This window comes from Helicoverpa armigera, chromosome 8 (genome assembly GCF_030705265.1).
Source record: "Helicoverpa armigera isolate CAAS_96S chromosome 8, ASM3070526v1, whole genome shotgun sequence".
NCBI classification, from domain to species: domain Eukaryota; kingdom Metazoa; phylum Arthropoda; class Insecta; order Lepidoptera; family Noctuidae; genus Helicoverpa; species Helicoverpa armigera.
Window position 1 is genome coordinate 548284 of NC_087127.1, and position 18095 is coordinate 566378.

Genomic DNA, 18095 nt, shown 5'->3' on the forward strand with positions numbered 1-18095 from the left:
ATGTGGTTCTCTTAGTAACAATAACTATGACTTCCAGTATTTCACCCAAGGTTATCAATATCACAGATTTGGGCTATTTTATTGATTTAATCGAGTCTTAAGTCGATATCCGCATATAATCGAGTCTTCAACTTTCAAGTTAACAATTTGACCCAGTCCTTGTTGTACTTTATGAATTATCGCAATGTTCATTAACCAAAATTAAATGACTATTTCTTAAGTAGCATTTAAGTTTGTAGTGTCGATATCATTAACTTACAAAATGACGTTATTTACACAACACTAGTACATACACAGTCTGGCTAAGATACGTTTATATATCGTTACCGTACCATGACGGTTTCAAAATCTTCTGCGAAATCGCTACATATGTATGTTACGTATTAGTAACTACATTTTTGACTTTCAGTCAGAAATGAGATTCAATAATGTCTTGAAGATGAGAAGAAAATTGTTCTTGTTATGTATGTTAAATTATTTTATTTCGAGGTGCAGTCTTAATGAATTTGGTCATATTATTTGCATTATCTTGTTTTTCACGTGTTCTGATATTCTATTGTTAAATCGTTCTTGATAGATTCTTTAATTCATAATTTGTGATTTAAAATAGGCGACATTTAAATTAAACATAGCAACGTTATTCTGTATCCGAAAATATTGTCTACCTTCTATGAGACATACTAACTAATGAAATGTCAGGATTTTAAAAGAGATTTTGTGGTGTTAATCATTTATGATTTCCCCAGGTGTGCCCAGACAACCCAGACTGGACGTGCTTCGAGCAGAGCGCTCTACTGGATGTGAAGAACTTCTTCGGCCTCGAGAACACTGTGGAGAAGATCGCCATGAAGCAGTATGCCTCCAATATTGCCAAGGGTGAGTTGTGGATAGCTTTGGATTATCAGACTTTCTGTTAAATGCCTTTTTACCCAGATGTCATAAGATAAAGATTGCTTAATATTTCTCACTTATTTTAATGTCGTTGTCTTTTCATGATAACCTTGGACACTTTCACTACAAAATACATAGGTACAGAAGTCAATCTCATGTATGTACTTCACTTTTCATGCCTAAACTCGGCGGTCGCGCTAGGGTCGTCAACTTTTTATGCGCATAAAACTAACGTGGTAGTGGTACTCGTATCTAATTATTTGATTTATTGTTGAGAATAAAACAGGAAAAATGAAATATAAACCAATAATAATAAAATATTTAATGTGGCATACGTGAGGTTAATAAACACTTTCAACGGAAATTCGTTTGAACGAGATACCGAACTTTTTCAGAAACCGCAATTTATAATTTTGTTATTCATACATATACTTATAGGTACTTACTTATTACTCTTTACTTGCGAAAAAAATATTTTTGTATGTACCTAATGGGTTGGTACAGTCCCTGATCTAAGCTTGCTTCTACCTACAGAAACCTTGATTTGCGAGTTTTATTTCGTCTACCTTACAACATACTCTCGCCATGAATTATAATTATCAACTCCTACTACTTAGTAATAATCTTTGAGGGTAGGTTGGGCGGTTCGCCTGGGCCGACACTAGCAAAACTTATTACGGCATTGGGCCAGAGGCCGCCAGGGCGCTTACCTACCCACCTAACTGTACCTACCTACTGCGTTTATTAAAAGAACCATCGAAATATGAGAAAATAAGTAGGTCCATACTATAGGTAATACGGCAGGCTAAAAAACGACAGTTCACTGTTTATTGTTGTATTAAAACAACCGTCCACTGAACAATTACATATAATACGACTTTTTGTTACTCCATTATTACTTTTTCTTTTGTTATTAAAATTAAAAATATTACAGTCAAATTACAGTTAGGTAGGTATCAAAACGCGTGCACATTTATCTACCTTGTGTGTGACGCGCGTATCTCAAGAAAACGGCAGCCCGCTCGCACTGTTTTGAGTTGTTTGAGACACTGTGAACACGCACACATAGACACCTATGTCTGCGTGACTCGAACGCGCTTTATATGTAGATTGACTTCTGTACCTATGTATTTTGTGCTTTCACTGAGCGAATTTAAGAAATGTGTTTTTGTTGAATTCTTCCATAAAACGAAATTAACTTTTGGCAACAATTTGGCATTATTAAATTATTCAATACCCTCGCATTTATGAGATGACACAGTGAGTCCTTTTTACACCAACACTTTTCCACAATTAACATTCGCCTCAACACATCATTATCTTCACCAGGCAAGGAGCTGATCGACGTATTCATGAAGGAGGTCCACAACGAGGGTGTGACCAAGCTCAAGCCCTGGAAGAAGAATGACATCGCTTACAACCGGGAGCTCCGCCAGGCGGTGACCAGGGGAACCGAACCGCTGTCCCCCAGGCTGTCTATTAGTGATCTCAGGAAATATTCCGACTCAGGTCAGTGGATTGTTCAACATACGTCTTTATTCCCTTGGTATTAAAGTCCAGTTTAGGTCAAAATGTATCCTCAACAATAGCGTTTGAAGGTGTTCGGGAGATCTGCCATGTTAGAGGGTCTTTGCTCAAGAACCATATAATATAACCTAGAAGAAATGATGAGGAAGAAAACATAGTATTGAGAATACTTCCTACAAAAACTATACGCTAAAATCGATTGAGGATAATTTGCAAAATTATACTAAATGGAACCAAGGAGACGCATTGCGTCCTTCAAAAAATGTCACAAATTTTTAAGGTTTCTTTCCAGCAAAATTCCATTATTCTATGTATAGAAAATGAACCATTTATAAAGGCTAGCCTTTCTATTGTAGATCGAAATTTCCGGACTCAATCTAGTAATAACTTGTCGCAAAGTGTCAGCCGCGCCCACACAAAGGCTTCACTAGTGTTTTTCATGAATTTGTAAATGACTGATCGACCTTCGGCGATGGATATAACATTATCCAACTTTCTTTTGTGACTTTGGCATTGCGTAAAAAACAAGGGTTTGTCTTCAAAGAAAACGGGTATATCTAACATTTTTAAATTCAAATGAAATCATAGTCTGTAAAGCCTTTTTAAAATCGCCCGATAAAAAATATTTTTTCGCGACAGCATAACGTATGTTTGCAAGGACACAGTCGGAAGGTCAAAACGAGCTCATAAATACTAAGTGCCCTGTCATACGTAAGGGTTAACTTGGTTTAAAGGATAATGAATATTTATGGCAGCAGCGAGAGGGTTACTTACACGTGTACATAAACGACCGCGTATATAAGTTTATACGCGTTTATACGCGTTTTTTGTACTAACGTTTTTAGGGGGAGCTCGATCAAAGTGGATTGCAAATGGTTAGCTCGTTATAGCCTGCCCTTGATGTTATTTTATTAGATTTGTTTTTTGATTGCGCCTCTTTTGAGCTCATTTGTTTATCCATTTTGCCACTGTGTTTTTTTTATGAAAAAGTACATTTAAGTAGTTTCAGAAAAAGATTCTTCGTATTTCACGCGCTTCTAGGAAGCCTATAAAAACACTTGAAAACAAATTATCCAGATTCGTAAATCCATTGCTGCTGCAAAATTGCATTATCTCAAAACTGACCAAAACAATTTAGTCAAGAAAACAGGAGACACGTATATCCTAATTGCATGAGCCGAGCACTTGAATCCTATTATTCCAGACTACGCTATTATTGTTCAAGTGTAGGAAGGTCTATACTAAGCCAGGAAACCTCTTACGTAATAGAAAGAAATGCGTGATCATGGAAAACAGAATGACTTCCGGAGATGCCATAACGCGAAATCTCCTAAGAAAGTAGCGCGCCAAAATGCGGGTGGTCGGAGGACGAGGAACGTCACTAGCTCCGCCCTTATATGCTTTCTATGGAACCCGTCCATTCTTTTCAAAATAAAATCACCAATCAATCAAGACCAATCTTTGTCAGTTCTAGTAACTGATTGCGCCTACGTTACGTTTCTTGACTAACAAGAAGGCACCTGACCTACGTTTCATATGGCATCTCCATCATCTTTCCTTCCTCCGTGTTCGTGATCTTGGCATAATGAGGTACTCAACACAAAGGGATTTTATTTATATCTTCAACAAACTTGTAAGTCTGCTAATTAGAAAGATAAAGTCTTTGATTAGTTGAAGGCGAGGGATGAATTCAAGGCTTTGTATGAAGTTAGGATAATTATATTTGCATATGTTAGGAGGTTCTTGAATCGAGTCCAAAATTAATGTAACCGTATAGAAGAAAGTGATGGGCAGTGGACGGATGCGGTCTGCCCAAAACCGTGATGGTTGGCGCTCATTGGGTGAGGCCTACGTTCAGCAGTGTATAGCAATTGGTTGATATAATGATGACAATGAACCATATATCTTTAAGTTTCAAGTCAATGCATTTTCGGACGCAGTGGACGACCGAATGCAATTAACTTGTTGCTCTCAAATCTGCTTAGCTTTGACCATTATAATCATAGGCTAACCGCACCAATGGATTTGCTTGATTACCAATTTATGCTAATTGTCACAGAATTATATTCTTACTAATTAACCTTCAACCTGCTATTATATACGGTCAAAGTTACCATTGATTTACGATTTGGTAAACCATTATTCAATTTGACGAAGGTTATAATTGAATTTTCAGTTTACATAGGATATTTAATTTCGAATTTGATTGAAACCGCTACATTACAAATATCGGAATATCCTAAAGAATTGTTAAATAGAAAATGTCGATCGTCTTTCACGAAATTGGACGTTGTCTGAATCTGATTTGATTCTAAATGGTATTTTTCTTGTTATCGAAAAATGACAGGCATTGAGATTTTTTCTTGACAAAAATAATAGGCCCTTATCTATCCTGTTTCTCTCTTCGTTATCGATACGTTTCTGTAGTTCGCTGATTGTCAGACTTTCTGTCGAAATATGTATAATATACTGGGTAACCAATGCAAGGATCCTCGCCAAGTTGGTTTAATCTGTAAACCACGAGCTCCTAGGTAAATCTTTCTTGTAAATGTTACGAAATAAAAAATCAATATAGCAGCCTTAACCGTTTATTTTATGCCGCATTTCGGTCAAGGACAATTCTGCATCAAGTTTGTGCGCCCCGGTATAATTCAGGGACAGGTAAACTAGGCAGAAAACTGTGTCTATGTACACACTTTTATTCGCCTACATTTACTTTTAAACTGTCTTTTAGTCAGAGTGATGGAAAACTAAATCTAGTAGGTATTTATGGTAGTAAATTTGCTATTTTACGTTATTATTTTAATTGGAATATTTCCAACTTCCTAGCCTTCAGGATAGAACAAACTGAAACTCAACAATAACATTGAATCAACTCATCATTTCAGTTATTCAGAATTCCAACCAAATACGTTAGGTCTAGTTGAAGCTCACTTTGAACTGTGAATAAACAAAATGAATATTTTAAATTCCTAGCAGGGCTTTCGATTAAATAAATTATTTCTTACAACACTGGGGTGGAATTTCTGTGTAAAATGTTGAAACGCAAGCTTCGGGGTAATTCAAATGACGGCTTTAAACGCGAAATTCGTTGTAAGGCCGCTCGCTTGAAAAATTCGCGAGTGCTCATGTGTTTGTTTATTGTGAATGAAAATTTTTCGTGGGTTCTATTGTGAGGTATTAAAAATGCTGTTGTTGTGTTATTGGAAAAAACGTGTTTGTTTTTCCAGACAGAGTACTGTTCATAAATAGCTCTAGTCTACTATCGGATTTTCAAGGGTAAACATAATCCCAAAACAACCCTCTCATTTCTTATTCAAATACGTCTTACGAAGATAGAACAAATATTGTCCAACTTATTTGTCGTACATACAAAATCTGGGCACGTGAACATAATGCTAATAATTTCTCACTACCCAAAGATTTATGTGCATCAGATTTCGGAAGGGATTCTCGCCAAACGTCCTCTAAACTACCCTCTTTCTTCCTTTCTTTCCTATTTTTTCAGTGAGCTTCGTGTTCCTCCCTTACGGTCGTAAATATGGTTTTATATAAATCTGCGTGTTTAGTGCCCCGAACTGGGGTTTATTTTATCGATTGTTTGGCTAGACATATGCTTTATTTTTTATTCAAACCGTGTATGATTTATTCAAAATATGAATGATAGAAAAAAGCTTCTCATGTTGCGGTTTTTTGGCTTGCTCCTCAAATCTATGCGTCTCTGATTTAATTTTTATTCCTCTTAATCCTTATTGCAGCTATACAACTATACACATAGAAATAACTATGTCATACACAAAAATCCGATACATATAAGAATAACACACGTGCTCACTCGATACAAACGTGCAAGAATCCCCAGACACCTAAGATAACAGTCTATCGCTCCTCAACCGATCCGAAACAAAAGAAAACCACTCGTGAATCAACAGCCCCGCTTTATCGATACTAGCTGACATTTATCGCTCGTCAACTTTATGAATAGGCCGGTAGATTTTATCGCGGCACCTGCACGGCTTCCGAGATTATGTCGAGCGGTTAAGTAGCTCTAGTTAATCCAATGTCAAGTACCTCGCTTTTTGAATCGTTTTGTACGCTGGTCTAATTTTTTAGGACTGAAGTGTCGTCCTTAAATTCATCTACAACCACTAGGTTCCTAGGTGTCCTCTCATATTCTTCCTCCTGAAAATTATTATGTACCAATCATATAAAAAAAAACATCCATAATTTATTCATAAAAGTTGCTCTTACAAACTGCCATAATTTACAGTTCGCATCGTCTGGTACAGGCCATCGACTAATGAGTATATTATTAGTACCTATACCTAATGCTAAACCGACACAATATATTGGAAACAGATTTTCTCAACATAGCTAATTTAAGTACGAGAAATTTTGACACAACGAGACATAAACCCTTCACTACCCTATCCTTTATACCCTATCCTTATTCCTTTCCTCACAAGACGTTTTCCTCCTCAGAAATGTCTGAAGAATCCACTCCGCCAGCCAGCCTCACGCTGTTAAAATCGACCAGCCTGAAGCGTCTCGCCAGAAGGTTCCGCTCATCTAGTCCAGGCACGTCAAGTATCAAGGCAGAAAGATCATCAGATCACAGGAAATCTAGCCTCTTAGCTAAAGGTGCCGGTTTCTTACACAGAAGCAGACAGAGACTACAGGACAGTCGTCCATCTCGAACACACTCTTTGAAACGCCGACATTCTTCGGAAGCTAAGCTGGATCAGGGTTTATCAGGGCTGCCTGTGGACGAGGTGACCTCAGACAGTGACCTGGTGCGGCTCCAGCCGTGCACGTGCGAGAACAGCTCCTTGGCTCAGGTCTTCACCAGGTGGGATAACCTTCTAGTGGTGCTAGTTTGTGCAACTGTGATAATGCTCATTTTGTCCACTCCCATTTCTGTCTTTTTGGGCAGAAGAGAGCGACGGTTATAAGTGTAAATATATTTTATTTTTATTTTTGAGTATTATGTTTGTTTTATTATTATTTTTTATGTTGGAGAATATATTTTATTTTAAGTTTTAAATGTGTTTAAAACTTTTCGGCATAACAAGGTTTCCTTCAGGGCCTTCATTTAGCTAATGGGTTTAATAGAAAATCTCATCGGAGAGTGTTCAAACTTTCAAGGATCATAATGTTTATTGTTGCGAAGTAATGGCAAGGTGTATCTATCACTGACAGCGGGTATCACGTGTCAATCTACGATATTGTTATTGGAAAGCGCTGCGAATACGCTTAAGGCTAAGAACTCACGGAGCGATTTTGAACCGTGCCCGCCGCGGTGGCGGAACTGCGTTTTTATTTCCAAACTCACGAGACCGGTTATTTGCGCGGTTACACAGCCGTAGCGGTTGAGATTATCGCCCGCAAACGTGGCGGGCAATGATCGCAAGACGCAAGACGGGCAGCCTCTGCGCTACTGCGATCGCCGGCTAATCGACCGCGAAGCGCGCGGGCGCAACCCGCCGAGGCTGCGGGTGACCGCGGCCCGCGCGATTCTACTAGTTGCCCGCCGGTGCAGCGGGACCCGCAAACAAACGCGCAGACTGCGGGCGTAAAACGCGTCGTGAAATGTGCTTTAATTTTTTACATGTATATCTGCATTCTACAGAAGCTGCGGGCCCGCAGCCGCGGCTGTCGCGGGTGAAAATCGCTTCGTGAGTTCTTAGCCTAAGTAATTGAATAGGCTATCGATCCGCCGCCGGGCCTGCACTGCCCCTAAAACGAAGCCTATTTTCGATTTAATGGTATGGAAATATTGTTTTCTGCGAATATCGATAACCCCCTTTGACAGTTTTGCTAGACAAATGGATGCTTTGTGGCCTGTTGGCTAGCGATAACCGAGTGGTCTACTCGGGCGAATTTTTTCCCCGTCCTGGTTAATTTTATATATGGCATATTGGGTACAAGATTTATTATTGTAGGCCTAGATCTTCAGTTCAGATTTCGCCCGAGTGAATACTTCCAAAATACAATATAGGAGGACAATAATACGTTTTGAAATATTATCTCGGTTATAGCCCCATTCGGAACCTACTATTTCTCGCAAACGAAAAAATGTAGACTTTGTCCAACCCAGCTCGCCTAAGCCGATTTACATATCAAATGCAGTGGAGACGCAAATAAGATTCACAAATCCAATATTAGTATTATTAGCTAAGTCTGCACTGCATGCTTGTTCAATAAATTAAAGTTCCAGACTTAAACCCTGAGTAAGTCGTGGGCGTATGTCTGCGGCACGCAGATGACGCGTGCAATATTATGTGACTCAATCTGACTGCTTGAATGAATCGGTGCATAGCGCCGTGCTGGCGCCAAAGATAGGGAGCTCATTATCAACTTTTTTTACTACGCTCATTCATTTTTCTGATATTATTCCTGATTAAATTATAGGGGCAATTGCAATGTATGTGAACTGTGTATGTTTTACGATAATTAATTGTTTGTCATGTTTTTGTTGTCATGGCTGATCTATTGAAACCATAAAGTAAATAACCACTAGAGAGCGCACTCGCCAATTTCTTCTAAGAACACGACTCACCACTGCGGGCGGGGGGACGCGGCATAATCCGCGGCTACTATTGGTCAGTTCACGGTCGCTACTAAAGGATCGTACTGATCGTAGCCTTATAGTACGCGCAAAATCACTAACTTTTGGCGAGCGTCGGGGCACTGTATGCGCAGTCAAGTGGTTTTATAGTCTTTGATTGAAACATACGGAAATAGTCACTAAACCGATGGATGTACATACTTGTCCTATCAATGCATGTAAAATGATAGGAGGATCCCGATATTTTATTATTAGCCTATTAGAAGGGCCATCCTTCTATAATAAAGTATTAAAGGGTTCAAAAATTACTTTAAACGTTTAGTTAAGACCAGATTACCTATATTAGATCCGCACACGTGTGATGAAACAAAAGGAACTCAAAAGTACCAGACATTCTTCACAAAAGAACCTCATTAAGCTATCGTTTAGTACCCTTATCTGCGTCTTATAAGATGCCAGACCAACTTGACGACAGGACGCCCACTTCTTACTCTTTGTTCAAGATGTTAAGCGTGATCTACATAAAGCGAGAAAGTATTTTCTTCTTTCCAAGGTGTTATTTACATAGTAAAATTAGACTGAGTACCTAATCAGATTATTGTTGTTTTTCTAAGAAGGGGCGTAAATTACGCCCACAGGATGTTTTATGATTAATGCCTGACCCAGTAAACGGGTCGCTATTGTGGAAGTTTCAATGTAAAATCTATCTGGGTGACCAGCTGTTCTAATTAGGAAAGTTGGAACTAGAATACCGAAGTAATTTTATAGATGGAAGGCAAAAAATATACAAAACTTAATTTGACTACACTTTGAATAACTCGTGCATCAAATTCACATGCAACAATAGATGTAGGGACTTCAAATATGCAAGTTTAACTCCGTCTAAAAGCTGAAACTGAAATAGATATCGATTCCACAAGTTGCCAAACTGAATCGAATGCATTTTGTAGAATCGAATCACCTCGAAAATACGAAATTCTCAGTTGAAGAGTGCCTTGTTTAACGAGAAACGGTGAATGCCATATGGGTCTGAACTGAGCATTGTGGAGGCATAATGCGCGCTCCAAATGTCGAACGTGACCCAAAAACTAAGGGGAAGTGGAAGTGAGAACCTTTAGCATTAAAAGCGAAGGTTTTAGGCGCGAAATATTGGTGGGACGGTCTGAAATGATGAGACAACACACATGTTTGCGTTAAATGTCAACCAAGGGATCGGTGTTGTGCTTTTATTTAGGTGATGTAACGGCTGAGTACTGAAACGCCGCTTAGTGTTGAAGACTGCTCAAATATCATTTGTCTGAATCGAGCTTACGCAAATTGCTTTGACAGAAAGACTAGACTATATGTTCAGTATCGTTTGAGGTAAGCCTGTAATCTGCAGTTCCTCTTATACACCTGAAAATCGAACACAAGTCCTTTCAATAAAAAAATGTAACGCCGTATCTCACGCTTCCGCACGCAAAAGCTAGGGTAAAAACCTCTTCATTCATACGGTTAAGCCTAGTTATAAAACTAATTCGCGTTATGTTCACGTAAACGAGCGGCTGTCAGTTTTGCCCAAAACTAATATTGCTTTAATTAAACGGAGTTTGCAACTTTAATACCTGGAATACGTTGGTAGTTCTAGAAAGGGTTTACACCATTTTGGAGTGTCCCTATGATTGCTGAAGCTTAATAGAGGTCACTGTTGTTGCTACAAGTTTATAATAGTGATAAAAGGATGCCCTTTATTTTATTCATCAGTAGGTATATTTCCTGTACTATCATTATTGCAGGAAATCTCATTAACAAGAGGTAATCAAGTATTCGTACGTGTAGGTTGATTGTCAGATCATAAGTTAGTCCCCGAAATAAATGAATCGCTTATTTTTTCTTGAATGGGCGTAAGTTTCCGCTCACGAGGAGACTTCTGCCAGCGATGTCACTCGTGTCCTGTAGGAGCTACTCTGCACACTACAAAAAGCAACACATGTATGGCCTTCCTTAATAAATGGGCTCTATCTAACACTGAAAAATTGTTAACATCAAAAGGTTGATTTGTGTGATAAAAACTTCAAGAAAATAGACATCGCATTACAAGACAATTCAATAGCTATACCGTAAGAAAATCCTATTGTATAAGAAGCTTATTCTACGCACTGCCCTTTTCCAAACAACCCTTATAGACCTAGCTAAAGAGTAGGTAAATATATCGGCTTCGACAAACAATAGTTTTGTTACAATAAACGCTGTTTAACATACGTTTACACAAACAAACAGACGCGACTGCCGTTTGATGTTCAAGGCTTGTATTGTTTTGCTTCCCGTGTTACGGATGTTTTGCTGTCACTAGCTTTGTTTTTATAGGAAAATAGCGTTCTTTAATATGTTTGTATGTAAGTATCTGTAATTATCTTTCACCTTGTACAGGAAAATTATTGATCTGCTGGTTTTTCAGGCATTACGTATTGTGCTAAAACAATATAAAGGAAAATACTTATGTTCCCAAAATTACATTGGGAGCCAATGGCTTTCTGAGAAATCTTTATATGGTGTAGGTACTTATCAGCTTTCCCTAGAATCCAGGCATTGTATATTTCTGTATGTTCAATTAAAATCACAGTGCGTGGGAATTCGGGTATTTTCCATGTAAATGTTCTGAACTTGAAATATACACATCTTTTCCATATCCATCGTGTGACGTAAGCATGAAATATGAGGGTAGATATGAAAGCAGACAGGCTTCTGAAACATTTGCGTATTCTCGCGATATTAACAAACTTTTGAGTGGTCTTCAGACGTCCCATTCATCTTTCAACATTTCCAAGGAAAATATGTATTTTTATATTTTAATTTTATAGCAGATTCTAATTTATCTTTTGTTCTTGTTCAGTTCTTTTGAATTGCGCGCAAATATTACAGCGAGAGCCTTTTTCCTAGAAGTGGATAAGTAAGACATTTCATTTTGGACGAGACAGCTAAAGCTTTTATATATTTTTCCATTAAAGAAAAAAAAAGACTGGCGTGTAGTATTACTCGGAGTACTTTAATCAAGACCGTTGAAAATTCTGAAAATAAAAAGAAAAAACTTAATCCTTAACAGTCCTCAAAGGTTATCGTAATCCAATTTAAATTCTATCAAAACACCATAAAGATTTCAAAGCACATTCTATTTCACAATCAATCAACAGCATCCTATAAATAATTCCCATCAATTTGTCGACGACAATGCGTCAATGTGGGTCGCTACCACGAAATATTGATGCTAAGCGGATTAGCGAGCGGTTCCGCCGGTCGTGATCGCAGGAAGTGCGACGGGAACGACCCTAATCGCAGCTATTTAGCCATTTGCCTGCTTACCGCTGATGACGAATAAATTACTCTAACGGCGGTTTTTGGCGGCCACAAACTTTGCGAATATTTTCGTCTCGGAACACTTTTGAACCGAGTTCTTGGAATCCTATAAAAAAGATAGCTGATCAATAAGCCTTGAAGAGAAATGGTTGTAATCTCCCTTGATTGCGGTTAATTCAAGCTTCAATAATACCTTGATCAAGGTCTATTGCGTCAGAGACCTAATAATATTGTTCTGAGTCGCAATTTCCTTTACCAATAGAAAAATAATAACAGGCTATCTAGGCTATCTAGGTCATGTAAGAACATAAGTTTTCTGGTTGTCATCCTGCGGCGATAAACGGCCCACTAACAAAAATGGGTCAAAGTCGGGTCTGCCCGGTGGAAGTTTTTGGCCTAATTTATGACTTTCTGACCTTTTTCTTTGTTTAAGCTCTTTGTAATGGCCGAAAGGTCTAACCTCGTTTTTTGCACATTAGGAAGAATTATGTGCTTTGGACATACTGTTTGGATTGAGAGCCAAAAAATAGGTTTGTAGGTCTCGGTAGCTAGATCATAAGCACCCCAAAAGTTAGGGCATTTTAATAATGCTCATTGCCCTGCCGCTTCGTGATTCAGTCTTGCTTATTACCTTCTAATCTAACGAACAACGCGATCTTATTTATCAACAAAACAAAATGTCTAGACCGTAGTTATTTTTAACAAACCTAATAGCAAATCCAGTGCAATAATCGAGGTTCCAGTCCATTCATGTTATCCGCAATTTGCGAGTAAATCTCAGCGCGTGGGCGATCACAGTACCAAGGGAATGGAACTCTTCGGTAATATATATGGATGCGCCCCTGGAGCCCGACTGATTGGCTCCTAGCGTTATTAGACATGTCTAGAAGCCTTAATGGAAAGCTAGATTTATTTATAAATATGATGTAAAGATGGGAACTTGTAGGGTTATGTATAAAAGGCTGTGGGATTGTTCGAAAGAGTTACAGCGGTACGGATACATGGAGAGCTCCAGAAGGAACGTAGGTGGGTTAGTGAGAGCCTGATACTTGCTACTGCTCATCCATCTACCAAAAAAGTGACGATTGAAAAGAAAAGAAGAATGTATAGTTGAAAATGTGAGCTTATGTTTTGGGCAGCTATTTTTATTTACAGCTTCAATAACTTCCATCCTAAGTTACAATATATTATCCTGGTAATTTGGTTTAGTTTAGCCAGACATGTCTGTAATCTTACCAGATGTTAAGCGATGATGTGGAATGGAATCTCTTAATAGTAGTACGTAGTAACTATTTAGTAATATGTGCTGGTAGATTGGTGCTTGTATGTTTGCATTTCGAAGCTTATTAAGTAATGCAGACATGCTTAGCATTATAGCAGAACATTGCGCAACGTGACTTACAACAATCAATAAACTTGTTGCAGTGTTGCACACTACCAGGAAATGTCCTAATCATATGCATTCTAGAGCAGTGTTTAGTCAAATTAAGGTAACACGTTTATTTCCTTTATGTCTGGATGGGCTATGGGTGCGTTTAGACTTAACATACCAAGAGAACTAGAGTGAAAATAAGGGCATTCGTAGCATGTTTGCACTGTTTTATCAAATTATTTTAATATAAAGATACACAGAGTAATCTCTCACATATCATTTCATAGATGTATGATGTGATTTAATAGGTAACTAATCTATAGTAAAAAAGTCAAACGTACCCTCATACTTGACGATTTTTTTGTGTGCATAGATTAAAAACTTAAATCCGTATGTTTACATAAAATAAAATACCAAATTACATCAATAGTAATAAAACATAAAAGGGTATCCATTGTGTACATACATACATAACATCAATATTGTTTCTTATTGTATGCCACCGATTCATCTCGGAATATCGCCCGTGTTCTCCGGACCAAAGATTCTGTCAATAAAGGATACTCGACCAATTTCTTGTGAAAATATCTTTCTTTGAAAACAACTCGTTTTCTTGTGTATATTTGCATTTTGTTATTGTCTTTTTAGATTATGAAGGACAAATATTGGTTTAACAATAATGTAGACATTTTCAACGATGTTTTTCCAATATTGCCAATATTTTTCCCCATGAACACTTTATAAATATTAAGAATCAATATAGTCAAACAGCTGTCCTATTCCGTAATTACTGAATCGATTAGAATTCTTGCACTGTTCGGAACTTACACTAATCTACAACGGACTAAAATTCCACCACCATACCTACACAAAGATGAAACAAAACTTTGTTCCTACAACATTCAAAATGATCGTGTCCCAAAGTTAAGATAGCGGTCGCATCCTCATAACTCACCCTCATTCATCCTTATTCATCCCCCATTCACCGTGGAACGGATCGTATCTGTGACGTCACAGCCGTGACGTCAGCGCGTGGGAGCGGGGCCCACGTACATACCAGCTGATTTATATCGCTAGAAGTGGTTTGAACTTTAAGGGCCTTACTACAAAAACTTTAAACCCTGTTTTACACTTGTCTAATAAAATTTTGGCTGCAAAATGAACCATATGTCAACGTCATAATTTGACATTTTTTTAGACAAGGCATAAACTGACGTTTAAAAGTTTTTGTGGTAAGACGGTAAGTCCTCAACTTGTTATGGGGGAGTTAAGCTTCCGCTTATAAAAGTTTTTGCGAATAGCTGTTTGTGATTTAATTGGATGTCTGAAACAGATTGGAGACGGTTTGATCATTGCGGAAGTCTAGGCATTTAGTGCATGAAAGCATGAGTACTTATGTAATAGAGATATTATGTTCAGCGATGCAGCCGTCTAGAAATTGAACATTTTTATGAATCACAAGTAAACTCTAAAGTTAATTTGATGAAAGCGGATGTTTAGGAACAGCAAAAAAAGTCCTTGAACACAATGTATTTGCTTAAAGAAGTGACTTTTAGTGAAGGTTTCTAGAAAATTGCATATGTAAATGTATGTAGATCGGTCTTATCGACCCACATACGTACATCCAACAAGTGAGCTTTAACCCGTTTCCTGCGAGGATGACCTTAACCCTGTCACTGCAACGCGCACCATATCTGCAATTGCGGCAATTTTACTTGACTTCTTGCCACTTGGCAAAGCCGACAAACCAAGGTCTTTTGAACGAGCAACTTACATTGCTCGTTAAAATAATAGCCTTCGGGGACGCTGAATAATTCGCTGAACTAATAAAATGGATTGGGACTTCAGTTTTATTTCCCTCTAGATACTTTTCCGTAGGTAAAATTTCTACGAAGCACAAATACTATTTGGATTTTATTATTATTTCCGAGTACTTTACCGTATAAAAGTAGAATGGAAGTGTCATTATAATGGATGGTTCGGCAAAAATACGGTAAGCCTTATGACGTAAAAAGGGTTTAACAAAGAGCCTTGATTAAGGTCCATTGTTTAGCTGGGTGCTATCGAGGTGCGTGGGTGTGCGAATGGTCTCTTCCGCTGGTAAAAATATTCGCCTGTCAGCGCGTTATTACTGGGGTCCATTTTTAGAGATCCACCGGACTAATATCAACTTATCGTCACATTTTATCATGATTATTGTATTGTTTTGGTTTTTTTCCGGTAGCTTCTACGTAGTTGATTGTTTGTTACATTACCGGGAATTATATTTTAGTGATCCAAATAAAATCGTCATCGGTGTAGGATCGTGGGATGTGGAGATTACGCCGTATCAATTACAGCAAAAAAACAACCGAATTCGGAGTATTTTGGCGATTTATTCTGGTTCTATTTATATCGAAAATTCCCAGTTATCATATTTATTGGTTATTCGCATTTGTTTATACAAATAGGGGTTTAGTGTGGGCTTAGTGGGCGAGCAAGGAGCTTACCTCGGCTGCTGGTGGTACACCTGTCTTTCCTACCGAGGCTTGTAGCTAAAAGTAATAGTAAAAATTTTTTGTAGAATTTATTCGGAATAAACGTTTATTTATTTTATTTATTTATTTTATCAAGTGTCGGATCTGGACTTAATCTCCTTGGAAACCCTTTAAGATGGTATTCGATATTTGGCAAACGTTTTGTAAAATTATTGGGCCCTTTTGAAGGAGAAGAGTGGGTATATCTTTAAAGCTTTAAATTCGCTTTAAGTATATGGAAAAAATACGAGTACGTATGTTGGTTTTAGAAATAATGTTAAGATAACAATAAGTAACTTTGCATAATATGTAAAATGTCTGGAAAAAAATACAGTGCCGTATTTTCTTCTTTTCATTTAGAACTGAATATTTATAAAACTTCTGAAATAACATTTAAGAAATTCTAAAATCACATTAGAATTAATAAAATGTTTAACTAGTCGACATGTGAAATTGGAACATTTTGATTAGCTATTTCTGATTTCGAGGGTTGGGTCAACCCGTCTGGCTGTCGTCTAAATTCAGATATGCTCCGCTGTTTTTCCCTCAGGGTTTGATAGAGGTCACTGGTATTAGGTATATGTACTCAATAGTTACTTCATAAGGTACAATAAAATCTGTTGCTTTTATTGTGCTATTAACTAGGAAAATACGAAAGTTGAGTAAATAAAATCCGAAATTGCGTAAATAAATTAGATCTGCCCTGGAATCGCTCTTGAAAATTTTACTAACTTGATTGACACCCTTATGAATTGCACTTCGAGAAAAGGTACCTGTGCTTAAATATTTGTCTTATATGGCCAAGTTTGACGACGTCCAAACTTTCTAATTTTAATTTTAAACTGATAGTTTCCAGATCTCATGAAATGTGAAGAACTAGATGTACGGTTCCAAGGAGTTCAAGAATCGGTTAGAAACTCCAAATGTGGTTTTTCATCAATATGTATGTGTACTATATATTCGTACCATATCTACACTTTGGTACATATTCATAGATCTAGAACATTCATACAGTTTCAGTAAAGCAAACTGAATAACGCTGAAATATTATCGCCGCGAGCTTCAATACGAATAGTTTCTAGAAATTCTATCGATTTCTACTCGCACGTGTGACTCGTGAGAATTTATCGCAGTTGGTTTATAAGGATTAATGGAATGGTGTCAGAAACTGTTAACTTTACAAAAAAGTAATATGTCACTCACGAGAGAGAAAAATCTGGTCTATGGCGTTAACCCATCCCGATTCGGCAATCAGTCAGCACTGTTGTATCTTAAGATAAAGCCTCTGTGATTAAGCTGTTTTAATTTCACTTATGGGATTGTGTTTGGTAATTACCTAAATTATTAACGAAAACTTATCATTGCTGGTTTTCGTCGTAGCAACCCAAAATCTTCGACGTCTGTATTCGGCGGCCGGGATGATAGTGCGAACTCTCCGTCGTTCCGCCGCCTCCTACTCGAGCATGACTGCATCGCAGGAGGCTAGTTCGCAGAAGGAGGCAATGCTGCAATTATACCTTACGAATAATTTACTAAAGAAACAAATTACCTTCTTTCCAGAACAATACACGATGGACAGCGAGTATATCAAGCGGCACCTGGGCGAGCTGAGCCCGGTGCAGGAGTCGCGCCTGCTGCAGCTGCGCAAGTGGATCAATGACCTGCAGAAGGGCAAGGTGAGTTGATGATGGAAACCTCCATTTTAGCCTGGTCTCTTGTTAAGAGATTCCGACGTCTGATTCGACACTGTGTATACCTACTGCCAAAGGGCACTAAGGCGTGTAACTTCTGTTCGTTTTGATTTCAGTCGAAATATGTTTAATTTAGCGTGTCAGTTGACAACTAACTTTTGCGACACGTGTAGCGGGTGCGTCTGGGCGTGTATGTG

The 18095-nt window shown here is 38.0% G+C and overlaps 1 protein-coding gene across 2 annotated transcripts in view; it reads left to right on the plus strand.

The window, feature by feature from the left end:
- The window catches only part of LOC110382846 (protein real-time), a 58917-nt gene that overhangs the window by 29234 nt on the left and 11588 nt on the right, over nucleotides 1-18095 (plus strand). For both annotated transcript variants that reach the window (XM_049838129.2, XM_049838128.2), the window contains exons 4-6: nucleotides 747-876; nucleotides 2221-2400; nucleotides 17768-17883. In XM_049838129.2, the coding sequence (XP_049694086.1) occupies nucleotides 747-876; nucleotides 2221-2400; nucleotides 17768-17883 (426 nt within the window). The remainder of the gene's footprint in view (nucleotides 1-746; nucleotides 877-2220; nucleotides 2401-17767; nucleotides 17884-18095) is intronic.